At 42.9% G+C, this 17,300-nt stretch overlaps 1 protein-coding gene across 4 annotated transcripts; it reads right to left on the reverse strand.

Moving 5' to 3' along the window:
• OPTN (optineurin) lies at positions 1-16,805 on the reverse strand. 4 transcript variants are annotated; one of them, XM_027679536.1, is made up of 14 exons: positions 16,690-16,805; positions 15,831-16,010; positions 13,961-14,163; positions 11,699-11,854; positions 10,512-10,588; positions 8,341-8,475; positions 7,149-7,230; positions 5,475-5,590; positions 4,659-4,808; positions 3,591-3,684; positions 2,760-2,918; positions 1,951-2,081; positions 1,125-1,204; positions 1-955 (listed from the first exon to the last, which is right to left on the reverse strand). In XM_027679536.1, the coding sequence occupies exons 2-14, from the start codon at positions 15,994-15,996 to the stop codon at positions 834-836; spliced, it is 1,671 nt and encodes a 556-aa protein (XP_027535337.1). In that variant the 5' UTR covers positions 15,997-16,010; positions 16,690-16,805; the 3' UTR covers positions 1-833. The 4 variants fall into 4 exon arrangements, with proteins under 4 accessions (XP_027535337.1, XP_027535336.1, XP_027535334.1 ...); XM_027679535.1 differs by lacking the exon at positions 16,690-16,805 and adding an exon at positions 16,598-16,631; XM_027679533.1 differs by lacking the exon at positions 16,690-16,805 and having other exon boundaries at positions 8,341-8,472.
• Positions 16,806-17,300: the final 495 nt, after the last annotated feature.

Below are 17,300 nucleotides of genomic sequence, written 5' to 3' on the forward strand. Positions count from 1 at the left end.
TTTTATAATTGTTATAGATTTATTTTGGGATGTGAAAATCCATCATAATTTTTAAAATTAGGATACATCCATCTCAGCGCTTTCTACCACAATACTGTACAGGTTCAAATTATTTTATTATAATAAACAAAAGTCAAGACAACACCTTAAAAATTAAGAGTTCTATAAAACCAAGTGACTTGAGTACATCAGGAGCTACATGTATCAGACCTAAATGATCTGTTTTAAACCTTACCCACATCTGGCTAAAGCAAGAAGTTACATAAGCCATCAAAAATTTAACATCAGATTAGTATGGTCACAAGGGCAGCAATAAAACTGCCATCTGGAGAAAGAGCAGGGTTCACTTCAAATGCTCAATGAATACAGCACTACTCCATTTTGCTGAAAGCTTCTCAAATAGCTTTTTCATGTATTACTTTCCTGGTATATAATATATGAGAAACAGGCTCACTGTTCTTAGAGTTGATCAGCAAATATCCCATTGCTCTTCTGACTTCAGTGAATCAGCCCCGTTCTGCAGGGCAGCCATAGAGCAGAGCACTTCAGGGGAATGTTCCTGAAAGGTTTCATAGCAGCAGACACACTGTGAGTTCTGTAGCACTTCCATGTTGTTAACCTATGAAAATTCTTTCCCTAAAGCAGATTACAACAAGATTAGTGACTACAGGGCAGGGGAAGAGTTTTACTGTTTTCCCACTGAATTAATGAGAAAACCCCCGAAAACCTCCTTCATAGGATGTGGAATTGAGCATTATTTCAGCAAGAAGGAAAAAAACTCCAAAGTATTTGGCAGGTGAAATTCCAGAAGATGAAGAAATGGAGGGCAGCACTCAATTAATGCAGTCCATAACGTGAATCTGCAGTGTGTCCAAATCAGGTAAAATTTCTTCACATTTGGGACATGAATATATTGAGATATTCCGCTGCTCTGGCCAGTCTTGACTACCAGTTCCTGCAAGCAGAGAAGATAAATGATTACCTGTTATATTATCTGATTTTGCTCTCTCCAGCTACCCAGTTTCAGACTAGCCACAGGGAAGCTGCCTGCAGCCAAGCAAAGCTGGTTTAACCTGAACACAGCAGGGCTTGGCCCCGTGAACTGGAGAAGGTGCTCACAGTACCTCTTTGGACAAGGCGAGGTGAGTGTTCCCGATCCGGCACTCTGGCTCCATGGCGATTCTGCATCTCCGCCAAAGAGCTTCTGTGAATAATAAATAAGGTAAGGCCTCTGAAAATAGACTCATGTCAGCTGGTCATGCATTTACTTCACAACTGCTGCTCAGAAACAGGATCTAGAAATGTTGCTGCTTTGTGAGATCATGTCAGGGTCTGGCTGAAATCAGGGTCATGCAACTGATACCAGCAGGATGTGGACAGCCACACACCTGGGGATCTAGGGCACACTCCTCTGGAAAACTCCAAGGACCTCAGCTATTCAGGGCAAACTGCAAATTTGATTAAAGCAGAAAAGCAAGTTACACCAGAAAAAGGGCTCGGTATACAGGTAATGTGAAATGTAACTTGATTCAAGTATCCCAGTACTTAAAATGGTGTATTCACTTACCACTACCACCTCCAGAAGCAGCAGATAACCCTGGCACACAAGCAGCAAGATTAGCTGCAGATTCACTGCTAAAACTGAGGCCAGAACCCAAGAAACTCATATGAATCAGCAGGGAGAATTTAGCAAGCACAAATCATCCTAGAGTGAAAACGTGCTAAGGCACCCAACTAAGAACTAACACACCTTACAGAGATTCTACTAAAAAATTAAAATAAGAAGTCTGACAATTTATTTTTCTCCTCTTTTAAAATTCAAATTAAGCGAGAAATGTCTGCAAAGTTATTTGCCTTTCTACTGAGATGCTATCAAGACAATGTTAGTCAACTCCAGTACACAGAGTAACAGGACAGTCCAAAGGCAGCACAGCCAAAGTCTGTTCTCACCGGCCAAGATCTTCAAGGTTTTGCTGCTCCTTTAGCAGGTATGCCAGCTGGACAGCCAACTGCTCCTTCTCCTCGTGGATCTTCTCTCTTGCTGCCCTCTCAGCATGGAAATCAGAACAATAAACCTCCATCTGATCAGAGAAATGAAATCATGCTGAGAATTTGTAACTTTGACTGAACTATATTCATATATGTCAAAATCACAAATCTGTGTCATAGCCTGCATCTACTCAAGACACCCACACGCTGCAAAGCCAAGACCTGCACTACTCACAAGGTGAAGAAGACTCAACAGTTTCTGGATTCTGTACAAGACACTTCAAGTGTCTTACCTGGGACACTGCTATTACCTCAGCTGTACAGAGGCAGAAACAGGGCACAGACAAGCAGTGAGGACGTGATTCAACCAATGACACTGACAAATCTGTAGCACAGACAGTGGAACCGGGCCAAGTGCCAGTTCTGGGCCTTTAATGTGAAGCAACCCCTTTTCAGTCACTGTTAACACATGCTGGTTTGAGTGAAATCATTCTATAACATATGCAGTGATTCTTAAGCCAGTGGTTTTAAATACACATCTATTCCCAAATTCTGTTTGTGGTGCCAGACTCTAGCATACAGTTCCTCTTACAGAGACCTAAGATATGGTGATAAAGGCTCTGCAAGTACCTGCAAGGCAAGCCAAGTAAGGGAATTATGCTTTGGAGTTGAGGAAATGTATTCAGTATTCCAGAGTAAGCCATCAAATACCTCTTGGTTTCTGAATATTGGGTGGGGGAAGTAGCCAGTTTCTGAAGAAGAGCTGATACCTGAGCACGGAGCACAGACATGGTTTCAAGGTCCTCCTCTTGCTTAGCAATTATCTGCTTCATTTCATCTATCTTGAGCTGCTTTGCAGCAAGGGCTTGTTCTGCCAACTCCACCTTTGCTTTCAGTTGTTCCACCACAGCTTTATCCACTCTGTCCAGCTGCAAAGAAGAACTCTGATTATGAGATGAACTCCGAATATGACCCTGCTCGAAGTGAAAGCTTGCTTCTTCCTCCTCCTGCCCTTGAAAAATTTCCAATTTTGGTCATCAAAGGAACTTGGACTAAGACAGCAGTGGTGACTGATATTTTATCTTAAAGATTAGTTATGAGCTTTCAAATTGCATTGTATCAAGTTAAAATAGAACTCCCTAATGGACACTGCAAAGGCTGTTTTTTCCTAGTTTCCAAAATTTTACAGAAGAATCTGGCACTTCCCTGGAGACTCAGTTATGAACAAGACCCCACTGTGGCAGGCATTCTATTGAAGAACACAAAAATGTTTAGAGATCTACCTTCCTACACTTATAGACGATGCTGCAGGAGCACTGATGTGCCTTTGTCTATCACTGCTCTCTAAGGACCGGACTATGTACTGCACTGCAGGTTAGACCTTACATGGAAAACACCATGGAAGTTGCTGATGTGTGGATAAAGTTTTCTCTAACTGACAGCACAGGATCTGTGTTTATCGCAGCAGTTCTGCTGTGGTGCATGTTATTATGTAGAAGGGATGACAATTGGTTCCTGCCCAAATTTGATCCTGGATAGATTCTCCCATCCCTTCCCGCTCCCCTCTAGTAAGTTATGATTTCTTCTTGTGATGAGTTTACCTCTTTGAGTTTCATTTCATCAATTTGTTTCATTGCCTCAGTGAGTTGAGGAAGAAGTTTGCTATATGAGTCCTGCAGGCTATTGTATCTTGCCCTGTTTATGACAAGAAAAGAGGTGAAAGTTTGAAAAACTTAATTCTTTGAAATCTATATGATGTTAGAACTTAGAAAAAAGCCACCCCAGCTCCTTGCAAATCAATCTGCATTTCTGATGACAAAAAAAATCATGATCCATGTCTCAACATCTCTCTTCCAATGAATTGTGAGCTGCTTTATCTGTGGATTGAGTGTGAACATACGTCCTTACTGATCATCTGCCTTTTGTATTGAAGAATCCATCACCCAGTATTTTTAAATCAAGCTCACAAATTCTGTTCAAAATGTAACACCTCTCTTGGGAAGGCACCTAAGTCTTGACTCAGAGTGCAGGAGAATTCACCTGGAGAAGAACCAGACACAGACTCCAGAGATAAGGAGCAGCTTCTCCAGCAGCTGAAGACATGTCCTTCAGGAAGTTCAGCCTCTCTGAACAGCTTGGACTGACACTTTCACACTCCTTACACAGATGCACATGAAAGGGAGGGGAGCCAAAGCGAACAGTGAGTCTCTCTACTTCAGCTTCACTGCACACTTGCCTCTCTTACTGCAAACATATTGTAGTAACCACAGACCTTTTCATTAATGTCACTTTCCCAGCACTGTCATCACCTGACTTGTCCCTGCCCTCCAAGATGTGTCCCCATTTACCCCTGCTAGTGAGTGGCACAGCTGTTGTCACTCCTCTGCTTCCTCTACTTGTATGTTACACCCTGCTCTATTCCACCTTTGACTTTGTGATTAAACGAAGATGAAAGTCCAAGCTGACAGCTCAAGTATTCCTAAGTGAGAGGTTCAGTAGATGAAAGACTACAGTCTTCTAGTTCATAGGCTACAAACATAATATGGTTTCAAAGGCTGCAGAACACAACTGCAGTATTTCCAATTCAATTCTCCTTTGGCCAGGCTCCCTTGGACTTCCCTTCCTCACTGGCAATACCTTCCTGGAATACAAAACCAAGTCACACTCACTTTTCTTCATGTGTCTTGGCTTGTTCCAGCTTGACCTCTGACTGCATGCTCTCCACCTGAAGTTCCAGCTTCTTGACAGTGTATATTAGCTGCTGCTTCTCCTCCAATTCTGATGCAGCAGCCAAGCTTTTTCTTTCCAGTGCTTGGCACCTGACAGAACAAGGAAAACAGGTTGATCTCTCCTGTTCTGGGTTTAGCACACTAGGCATATAGCAAAAAGAATCCTTGAGTGGTTCACTTCAAAGGCTTATTTTGATGAAGAACATGGAAAGACAAAAATCAATCTGTCCACAACCAGCAGAAAACAAAGATATTGAAACCAACAGTTACTTTCTTACTACTATAAATCTCAAAAAACTGGAATTTGACAGAAAACTAAGCAACTAAAGTGAGGGTCTTGTAACCACTTTTATAACCTACACAACTAGTCTTCAAAAGTCGAGACAGTTCATGTGAAAAAGGTCATAATCAGGTCTCTTGGCTTCTTCCCCTAAAGCTAGAACAGGAATTGATTATGTGAAGTGGTGAACAGGAAAAGATTTGCCTTTACATCATAAAAGGTTAAAACCCAAATCTTAAAATTCAAGGCACTGAGGTTCTATTTGTGGAACTAGGTTGGCAGCTCAGATTTTCTAACAATTGCTGTATTTCTGTACTTTCATCTCCACTTACAAAGAAAGAGCAATCTTTTACAGTATTTCTATGAAACAGACATTTAAGTTGATATTTGAGAGCTGGTGAGCTTCCCAAGGTGGGTGTTTTCTTACAAATATGTACTGAGTGCCACGACAGAACTTTTGTTCTTCTGAACCTTACTTTTCTTGAAGCTTCTTCTGAATCAATTCTGCTTCTTTTAACTTCTCATGGGCTTCCTGAAGCTCCTTAAACAGAGCACAAACTTGCAAATTCAGGGCTTCTACTTCACTGCCAACCTTTTAGACAAAAAATAAGGAAAATTTCATATAGATAATTCAAGATAGCAAAGCTGCAGGCTAAGAGATCTAAGCAGGAAGTTATCAATCTTTCTCTAGAGAAAACAGACTAAGTCACTCTGCACCATTACATTCTACACTCAGTAATAAAGCCCCATCTAAAAGGCTGCACAATTATTCCTAAATATGACAGAACCCCATTTTGACTTAATCTTTTCATAAATTCCAGGTAACTCAAAGACAACAAGCAACCTCCCAGGGAGGGCAGAGTGGTAACTGCAGTGGTGCTTTCAAATGACTCATCTCCGGAGACCTGGCTGAGTGTCCAGCTGCTGTCTGGCAGAGGATGAGCTCTAGCCTCTTCTCCCCCAGCCACTCTCCAAACAGAGACAAAACAGGTTTGAAATACTTGTCACTCTCTCCCAGGATGTCTTTGAATGCAGAGCCCTCAAAAATAGCGCACACTGCACACCCCCCATAGTTCCAGTAAAGATCTATGTTTTACAACAGGGGCAGGTAACATGAGCTCTGCTGAGCAGAGCCTCTGCAGAACCCCAGCAGCGCACATGGAATCAGCTGCCATCACAAGCACATGAGCACTGACCTCAGTATCAGCACTTCCATGAGGAGCATCTGGCTCAGGCTGTAACTCAGGCAAAGCTGAGATAAGAACACTGGAAAGAACTAACTGAGACATCATTTGCTTTCCCTAGAAAGGGCATCTCTTGGCCTGACTGCAAACTGGTCTCGTTTAACCAATCCAGCCCTGGCCTAAAATACTTGTCTTGGCCTCCAGAAGAGCACAGATCTCCAGCAGATCCCATAGCATATTCCACCTCAGATAACCCAGTCTGCCTTATATATAAGCACTCTTAGTTGCCTGTATTACGCAGTTGCACTGAACTAGAATGGATTCCATGGCTATGGGACATTGCACGCTCACCTCACGCAGAGAGGTTACAGCAGCAGGCACAAACATTTAGGTGTCTGACTCTGGAGCTGAATCCCAACCCCAACATCCTTTCAAACCCTTACTTTAAAACACAAGGACTGAGGTTTTGCCTGAAACTTTGTATCAATCCAAGATAGTTATGCCCCCCGCATTGCAATACATCCCACTAAAAACACAAAAAACCCTAAACCAGGTGCCATATGAGCTCCATAGTTAAAGTCTGTTTTAAAGTACACTGTCATAGGATTCTGATCCAAAAGCTGACCTAGGCAGCAGCCAGGAAATTCACCCAGTCTGGATGATTTCCAGAGCTAGAAGTGTCTGCATCTCTCTCTGCTTGCTGGGCAGGGCCAGGATAATGAGGTATACCTGCAGTTATGCCATGACACCCTAATTCTTGGCCATCAATCTCACCCCTCTGGCTGGTGTAATTTGGAACCACCTCAAAGCTACATATTGGAGAGTTCAAAGTTCACTTCCATTCCCTGTGCAGGATAATTGCCCCTTGCTTCCTGAATGCAAGTGGAAATCTAGGCCCTGAGGTTGCTGACCTCAACAAGTCAGCTGCACATTGTTAAATCTTGGCTCAGGAGGACAGGTACTTACAGCCTCTGAAGTCTCTTCTTCCTGTTCAGTTTGTGTCCCACTGTCCAGGCAGTTGCTGGTTTCCTTCTCCAGCTTTGACAGTCTGGAAAACAGAAGGAATCAACAATGATGTATTTGGCCTATGTTTAAGGTGAGATTGTGACTATTCAAGGATTTCATGCATGTGATGTACTCTCTAACATCACAGCCACAGATGCAAGGCAGAATGGAAAGCAGAGACATGCAGGAAAGTCTGCACAACCATGGGGGTTCCTGAAGAACACAGGACACTGAGCATGTACAGTTAATTAAAATGGATGTGTAAGTCTGCAGGTGTGGTGAAGGACACTGACATTCAGTCCAAAGGGATCAATCTTTGGTACAGTCCAAAACTGCCAATCCTTTGGAAATGGGTCAGTCTTTTTGCTGAATCCAGTGATTAACATTGCCTCTGTTTTCTTGTGGTATTTTCAGAGGCTGAGGTTTCTAAGAATCACTTGGTTATGGCTCATTACCTCTTCGAGGAAGACCACGTAGAATCAATTACTGTGACACCAACCTCTCATAATAGATCATGTCCAGGAAGTCTTACTCTGTCTCTGTGAAGTGGGGATCTGGAACAGCTACTGCCTGGGCAATTTGCCACCCCTGAGCAGTTGTGCTGATATAACTGAGCTGAGACAGACCCTCGTACAGATCTCACTGTGAAAACTTCCTCTCTTAAACAAGTTTGGAATTAAACTTACTTTGGACATTTCTAAGGAGCTTTTGCAAGCTCACACACTGCCAAATGCAGCCTGCCAGTATCACGAAGAGGACTGTGATCCCTGTTTTAGATATAATGATGATTCATACAAAACCAAATAACTATGGAGAAATGAGTGGAGAGAACATTCTCAACTAGTCGTCATAAAATTCTGATATAACCTGGGGAAAGTTCAAACTCAAGAGACAATGAATATATTTTTCTTGAACTGTGACACTATAGAAAATAAAAATAAAACATAGAAATTCTTTTGCTCATGGAAGAGAGCCTGTGGTTTATCTCTATAAGAACTACCACAACATTAAGTTATTACTGCTGAGTGCTCAGGAAATTTCCCACCCAAGTCACACTGTTATTTAAACTCGTCTCTGATTAGCCAGAGGCTTGGTAACTGCAACAACCCTGAAAGAAAACAGCTTTAAATGTTACAGTGCACCTACTTCATACCTCTCTCTGTGATCCTGCAGCTCCTTCTCAAGTTTTTCCCTCTTCTGAGTTTCATTTCTAAGGGAGCACAGCAACTGGCTCACAGTTAGCTCCTCGGACTCCAAATTCTTAGATTCATCTGCAGATTTGCTCCTGCTTCAAACCAAACCAGATGTAAATAACAACAGCCACAACTTTACCAGAGCATTCCCTTATCCCTGGGATCCAACTTGAGATGCCACCATTTCACAGAGTGATGAAAACCAGTGGTCTGAGGAAAGGGCTCATTCCCAATTCCCAAGAACCAAGACTACCACCCACAGCCCCTGTGTGTGCAAATAAAGGACTCAGACAGTCGCTTTCCAGCTGAGGGAACAATTTAGTATTTAAGCAAGGAAAGCAAAAGCAGTCACGACAATACAAACCCCTGTATTGCAGCCCTTTCTGCGAAGTGCTGCTGTCTGTTCCTAAAAATAACACTTTTTCCCCCAATAAAACATGGAATGTTTCTTATCTCTGTCTCGCTCCCTTTCAGGAAAAGAAAGCATCTTCCACTAAAAATGGTCATCAGAAATCACTTTCTTTCTCAGAAGTCTCCTCAATGTTTCACCTCCTTCACATCCTATAGCTCTTTTCAAAATGACATTATGCTACTGTAAAGTGAACCAGAACAAACATAAAACTCTGAAAAATAGGGTAGGTGATAAAACACTTTTACCTCCATTTTTATGTCCATCTAGACAGAAAGTCAAAATCCCCCAACTATATGGTAAGATAGGCAGGATATACACTCTGTACATTTTAGCAGCTCAGCTGTAAAACAGCATGTGGTTAACACTTTGCTTTTGTAGTTCACAACAGAAAGCAAGGCAGAGTCTTCTCTGTGCTCTTGAGAGCTGGAAATCTTTGGTGAGCAAAATTCAATACCCCAAAGAAAGTGTTCAGCCAGGATATTTTAAGTAAATAACTTTTATCAGGGGATTTTTAGTGCAGTTCTACTCTTACAGAAATAAACCCATCCTGGGTGGATCACATTTCTCTGAAGGTGTTAAAAGCACCAGTCTAAGGTTTCAGTGCTGGACAAAGACACATGGTGACACTGGAAATATTTTAAGAGGTATGTATACCCCCTGTTCTTGTAGATATGGGCCAGATACTCATCCAAAGGTAAGCAAGTCCCGCAGAGAATGTCTTCTCATAGTAAGTGTTCTCACAAGCCACACTAACAACAAGCTTCATACTTGCAGCCTGGGCTGTGGTCAGCAGCTCTCTCAGTTTCATCCACAACTGTAATAACACCTTTTTTTTCCCTCCCCCTTCAACTTCTTAACTGCATGCTGAGGGCCAAATTTCTGTGTCATTACACTGTTCTTCCTCGCTGATGTAAGGAGTGACAACTTGCGCATGGAGCACAGCTTTCTGGCCTGCTGTGTCCTTAGCATTTTCCATATCCTTCCCTTTCAAAAGCAAAGGTACAAACTAAGTATGAGAGTTCAGCCAAAACTATCTGGCTGCTAAACTGGGCAGTATCCAAAATGGAAAGTTTAACAGTATCAGATGTCTATGTCCACAAGGAGTAAAGGTTCAGCCAGGGGCAAGAAAGTCCCTTGTTTCCTGGAGCTGATACAAAGATCAAATTTTGAGAAGTAACCTAAACAGAATGCTGGTATCCTAAGCCCGGTAACCTGAAAAGCAAGGACTCTTGCACTGTCAGCCTACTCTATTGTGATACACTTCATACCAAGCACACACAGACAGGACAGACAGGTTCAGATCTGAAAGACTGCAAGACCTCTGACTCTTACCAACATCAGTATAATTGGGTAGAGCACAGATACTCTTAGATGGTCTCCAAAGGCTAGGAAGGAGTCCCTGCAGCCTCTATCTTTATCTTTTCTGTTTGGCCTTCCTAAAAAGCCCAAAGAGTTGGCAAGTCAGCACGTCCATAAATGCCTGGCCAACTGGCCAGAAAGTGTACTCCCTCTTGTCAGCTAGTGAAAACTGGGAGGAAAAATGTCAGAGAATTGAGGGTCTTTCCAATACGGCAGGAAGACTACTGCAATGGAGGGATGCAAAATCACAGAAAAATAGAATATTCTAGTGCACTCCTCATAGAAAGAAATTCCCTCACACTGACCACAAAACATATTGGAGAAATCTGAATCACACACATTACACAGGATCCTACGTACATGTAGACAGCAACATTCCCGGTCGTTTCACCACCATTCTCTTGATGTTCTTTTGCAGTTCTATTTATTTCTCCTTCCTACGAAAGAAAAAAACACTATTAGCTTGGTATTTGGACTAAGCAGGGCAGAGCTTTATTCGTTTGAGTTAAGGAAGGAAGAAAAACAGGGAAAACTACTATCATAGCAATATAGATAAATAAAAAACAAAACTCCTACAGATCATCTTCATGTTTGGACATTCTTCACTTAAAATACTTCACATGCCTTTCCCTGTATCTCTTCTGGACTGATTACGGAAGAGACACAATAATGAGATTTGCCCTTCTCCTTTCATCAGCAACTTCCATGGCCACTCTCCCCTATAAAGATGACTGGGCACCACACAGCCAACATCACTGCAGGTGATTTAAATCTAACCCTAAAAATCATTCTGCTGCCTCCTAAAAGAACCACTTTTCTTTCCCACCACAAACCTCACTCCTTGGTCTTTGTAGCCCAAAGGAGAATCCTTCCAGAAAAAAACCCAAACAAACAAGGAGAATGCATCCCTGAAGGTTTCCTGCAATCTGGAGTTTTCTCTGACAACTCCAAATAAATTTTAATTAAATTTGTCTAACTTCTTGTTGCATGTCTCCTTTCCAGAAAGGGGATGTGGGGGTTATAGGGATAGCAAAGGCTTGCGTTTTCACATTTCACAGTTTGCCTGTGAAGATTTTTCAGAAACAATAGTAGAAAAAGTACATTTTTGTGCCTCTAGGGAATACCCTACAGTTTTGCACTGTTTTGTTTGCCTGCATCCCTACATGTCTGCCAGCAGAGAGACCCCTTCTCAAAAGAAAATGCCCCAGTCTATGCACAGGTATTGCCCCTTAACAAAACACAGTACTGATGTTCCCAGAAATTCCAACTAAGACAAGACTTAACATTTTTAACTAGTCTGAAGTAATTTGATGGACCGTGTTGTTTTTTCCAGAGAATATTTTTAGTGCAATAGAGACTACCTATGAAATTAATTTACTTTGAGCATTAAAGTGGAAGGACAAAAATAATTCCAAGTCCTTTATCACTACATCTTGTAACACACAAGTGCTCCACGGCAGGCAATCTAAGAAACCAAGGAATCATGGAATCGTTTAGGTTGGTACCTGGCTGCAGGTTACTATGTTCTTTTTATTCCCTTTACTTACGGTCATCCCAATCTCCACAAAGGAATCCTCTGCTGACATGTTCAGCTTGACTTGCAGTTCTGAAATGATGGCAACCAGATCTGCCTTCTCAACCTGGAGCCGCTGCACCTGGGATTTCAGGTTCCTCACTTCCTTCTCGAGAGCCACGCAGCCCTCCTGGGATAAACAAACCCTGCATCAGCCAAGGGAACAAAAGGGCACACCAGCCAAGCAGCACAGAGTCTGAACACAACGGTGTCTTGTATCCCTTCTTCTCTGTTTAGGCTTGCCCAGAAAAGCCCATTGTACACATGTTTTGGTTCTCCAAAAAGCAAGAAGTCTAAATTGTGAAACCGAGTTAATCCAACACTGGGCATCGTGCTTCTGGAAAACATGGGACTGGTTCTCCAAATGCACAGATAATTAGGATGTAAATTTTTCCCTAAATCTATGCCTCTCACTACCATGTGAGGTATCAGCCAACATACAGAATTATTGTCCAGAATTGCTGTATTTTTTCACCCATATCCTTATTACTCTTTTCCCAAATCTAACCAAGATTCTAGGGAGAAAAGACCCATGGGCAAGGAGCTTTACACACACACACCATTTTCAGTCTTTCCCCACCATACAACTTCTCTGTACCCCATCTCTCCCTGATTTCCTGACCTTCACACAAAGTCCTGTATCCCTTCCACAAAGTCTCTCTTCCTCAGAGATTCTCCCCAAACTTAGTTCCTCCTTCCAATAATGACTGTCTCCTTCACTTTCTTCCTATTCCCTTTCCCCAGGATCCTCAAAACCCTCTCTTAAGCCTCTACATAACCAGCAAGTCTCATTTTTTTTCTCACTTCTAAATGCCTCTCACCATTATGAAACTTTCCCTGTGAGTTTTTTTTCTTTCTCATTTTGTAATCTGAGACTTCCAACTCCTGATAATGCCTTTATTACACCACATACCATCAGTGTAAATTCTGGACAATTCCTGCAGTTTGAATTACATTCTCACTTATGATTATGCCAAATCTCCAAACTCTCTATGCTGACAGTGTCTCTCATTCTACCTCCCGACTTGCTGCTGCCTATGATTTTGTGCTTATGCTGTAAGAGGATTCAATCAAGAGTCAGCTCCAGCGAAGGAGAGAGATGTTAGATTATTCAAGCAGGCAATAACATGCTTTTAGCATTCCAAGAACAAGAAGCTCTACAACAGATAAAAGGAGAATAAATCCCCTACTTCCCCTTAAAACAATATTCCAGATTTATGAAATCCTGAGTTTACCTGACAATCCTGAAACACAACTTGCAGCCTGTAAAGGTTGTGCAAGTGATACTTACACAGTCACACTATTTAAACATGACCTTCTCCCCCCTTGTAACTTCTGAGCTTATTGGTCAATTTTGACTTACATGCTGAAACATTTCTTACAGAGCTCCATAAAAAAGTCAGAAGAGGAAAAGAGAGTCTACTAGTGACTCTGTTAAGAAAAAGCCTAACACACTCATCCTTCATCAAGCAACACAGAATCCACAAGGCTCCTGTAGGTACCAGGACGCACCAGTTTGTCTCTGTGTGGACCTTCTAGTTAAATAACTTTTCACATGACCATGTGGGACACAAAGCACGTTTTGTTTAAATAGGCTTTGCCCACAGACGCCTTCAGCACCACCTGCAAAATGTTTCCTGGCTGCGACACAACCACCTGCAACATTAGAAATGATGTGTTACAGAGCCAAAAGTTGGACAGAGGGAGGAAGCTCCGTCAGACTCAAATGGGGCAGCAGGAGCACAGATCTAATCTGAGCTCAGTAAAAGAGCTTCCATAAAAGAAGATTGATATAATAAAAATAGATGGCATGTCACTCTTTTGTTTACTTGTCAACTTCTCCCTGGAAACACAAATACAAAAAGCAATTAAATGAACATGAGAGACAGATAATCTAACAAGCAAAGAGAGGGATAAAGTCAAGAGATATCCAAGAGTAAACAAAACAAAGAATGAAAAATTAGCAAGAAATGCTGAGTTTTTACTCCTTATGTCAAGAATGTTAATTATTATTGTTTATTAAATGTTAATGAAAATGTAAATTATCTCAGGTGTGGCATAATTTTCAATTACTACACTCTGAGAGGCTTCACTTTATAAAATAAGTTACAGCTAAGGATAAAAATGGAGATGTTAACCAATCTCCAAGTTTGCCAGTGAGATGAATCGTAAAAGAGAGTGAATGTTCCAGACTTTCAATTCAAAAGCATGTCAATCCAACCAATTCCTTATTTACCATTTCAGCTCCTTCTTCTCTTTCCTTCAAGCTCTGAAGTTGTTGCTGTAGTTGTTCATTTTCAACGCACTTGGCCTGCAAGCACTGTTTCGCCTCCTTAAACTTGGACTCATAAAATTCTCGTTCTTCCTTCTGCTTCTCTCTCCAGATGGAAAGTTCCTCGTATCGGTCCTTCATAGCTTGGTTATGCAACTTCATGGCTTCTAAATGGTAGCCAGGGACAAGACATTGATTCACATTAATATTCTGTCCATGAAACAGCAGATTTCCACTACACTGAGCTCAGCATTCCTCAGTATCAAATGGGTTGGCAATAATTGGGTATGAAATGTGAACCTCCTCCTCGCATACCTTGAATACCAAACCAAAACTAAATGTCCCATAGTCCCTTACTATAACAAATAGCATTAAATCCTCTCTTGAAATCATATGCCCACATTCTCTGACTTCTTGACTTTTCCCTGTACTAAGAAGTACAGGTCATAAGAATTGTTCACAAGAGGTACTTGGTATTTTGCTGCGCCTGTTATTTACATGATCAACCCAAATGAAGCTGCTGAACTGAGCTTCTGAAGCTACTGAGACTTGGCAGGGAAAACAGGCAGCCTAGACTGGTAAATTACTGCATGGAAACAGATGCTATCAAATCAAATGTCTCAAATATGCCCAACAATGCTTTACTCGAACATTTGGTTAAGGCTTGATTGCAAGCATTGAAAAAATACACCAAACAACTTAGAGCCCAGTTATTTCCTCATATGTAACAAAGTCAGTGAGTAGCATCAGTCTTACCATTACAAAATGCTTACAAGATTTTTAGGCAGAGTCAATGAAATTATTTCAGACTTGCTTTGTTTAAAGCAAACAATTCAAAGCTGGTTGCTTAAAAATATTTTATACTTATATTTTCCAGTAACTTCCATCATGTCCTGATGTCATATTATAAACTGCCCATAAATCCTTTAGGTTATGTAAATAAATGTAGTCTGGAGAAGGATTCTGCAAGTTATGAGTTCCAGCCGCTGTAAATATGTCCCAGAACATTATCTTATATGATATAGAACCTTTTAGCAAAATACCAGAGGTACTTCTAGAAAAAACCTTCCTCCTAGATACCCATGAGACAGAGCACTTGGACCAGGTCCAAAAATGATTCAGGCAGAATTTAAACACTAATGTAAAATCCGAACACAGGAGATATGTGACTTCATACTCTGCTGTCATATAGACCTCTGTCTTTTACACAGAAAACTCCCAGATCCCTTAGGTTTTATCGCAATCATTTAAAGGAAGAAATATCTGGCACCTAAATTCCTGGGATCCAGAAACAAATCTATCTCACCTGAAAGACTCAAATTATTAGGAATTTTCAGGGAAAGCTATTTGTTTCTCCCAGATATACCCTGCCACAGCCATCACTTCCTTTTGAAGTACAGAAGGTGCAGTACCCACCCCTCCCGACGCAGCTATGGCAAAACGTTAGTCTGTAATGAAGCCAACAGTCTTATCATACAAACAAAAAAAGCTTTTAGAGGTTGATGAGCAAAAAGCATATCATAGGAAGAGATTTTTCACCTCACCTTCTAAAATACACAGCGCTATACTGCTTATATATCAAATTCTAAAGCAAGTAATTGGGCTGTTCTCTCCCTACTCTTTCATACTGATTCAATTTGATGTGTCCTATCAAGCATCTTATTCTGGCCCTGCCACTTGCAGAGTCCTTTTTACAGTGAATACTACCCAGGTATGAAATGTTACCCACCAAGGGCAAATGAGCACAGAATTCATAGTCACAACAAAAAACCACAATCCCTCAGATGAGACTTGGGGCTTTGGCATTTCAAACCCAGCTCACACGTGCCTTCACCTTTTAACTCGTTGTTCTCAGTGATTAGTTCTTTCATCTGCTGCACCATCTCCTCTGGGGTGTAGGTACTAAGGGCAGGGCCAGCCCCACTGTCCACTCCGTTTTCCATTTTACCCTTGGGATGCTCTCCATTTTCAGCAGGACGGCCCTTCAACTTGCTGGACATCTCTGAAGCAGCTACTATAAGGTTTGGAAAGAGAAAATTCTCAATCTCTTGCTCAATTATGAAGTAATTATAATCATGCATTCACTGTACTATGACAAGCAAGGCTTTGTGTCTTGTCACAGCACACAGGCACCTTCAATCCCTCTGACCCCGTACACCAGAGTATCCATGAGCCTCCATAAAACATTAATTTCCCAGGGGCTAAAACACAGGATCCCCAAGACTGCTCTCGGGCTAACCAACCCTCCCTCAGGAGCCCATAACAGTGGGAATGAAATGAGACCTCCTGTCTCACCCTTTCCCTCCCCAGCCCTGACAGCACCCGGGCCCCGCCGCCCGCCCAGCCCTGACAGCGCCCCGGCGCTACTTTTCACGCCCACATCCCATTTCCGCTGATTTTTAACTTTCATTTTCGCTTCCTAGTCCCCTTTCCCCCTTCTCCGGCATAACCCCGGCGGGGTTCCCGGGAGGTTGTGGTGCCCGCCCCCGCCGCTGCCCGGGGACGGCCACCCCGTCTCCGGGCAGGTCCGGCCTCCGGGAGCCGCAAGCCGCTGTTTCCTCCGCTTGCCCTTCCTTCCTTCCTCCCTTCCCGCAAGCCCACCCCCGATCCGCCGAGTCATCGGGAGAGCCCGGTCACGGCCACCGCCGTCCCCCGGCTCCGGGCTGGCCTCGGGGAACCCTCTGCCCGCTCACCCCTCACGACGCGCCCATGGCGGCGGCGGCCCGGCTCAGCTGACTGACTGCCCGCCCCGCTGTCCCCGATCCCGCCTCCGCCTCCTCCTCCTCCTTATCCGACTCCGAGGGGATTTCCCAACCCCGCGCCTCCCTGTTCCTGGGCACGCGGCGTTCGCTTCCCTCACATATTGCCCCCCGCGGCTACCCCCCTCACACATTCCCTCAGAGATTCCTGAGGAGCCAGGAATTCGCCAGCCCAGCGGGAACCCGAGCAGCAAAGTCGTGTGGGGAGCATTGCCCCCCAGGGAGTAGAGTCCTGCGGGTCCACGGAAAGAGGAAGACTGGAGTAGATGAGGGATCAGACAGCGGCAGCAAGAGGGATGATGAATCACGAAATCATGGTATCAGTTAGGTTGGGAAAGACCTCTCAGATCATCGAGTCCAACCTGTGACCGAACACCACTTTGTCAACCAGACCAGGGCACTGAGTGCCGCGTCCATTCTTTCCTTAAACACCTCCAGGGACAGTGACTCCACTGCCTCCCTGGACAGCCCATTCCAATGTCTAATGACCCTTTCTGTGAAGAAATTCTTCTTAATGTCCAAACTAAACCTCTGCTGGTGAAACC

This window comes from Neopelma chrysocephalum, unplaced genomic scaffold (genome assembly GCF_003984885.1).
Source record: "Neopelma chrysocephalum unplaced genomic scaffold, ASM398488v2 Primary Assembly neopelma1_45, whole genome shotgun sequence".
Classification (NCBI taxonomy): Eukaryota; Metazoa; Chordata; class Aves; order Passeriformes; family Pipridae; genus Neopelma; species Neopelma chrysocephalum.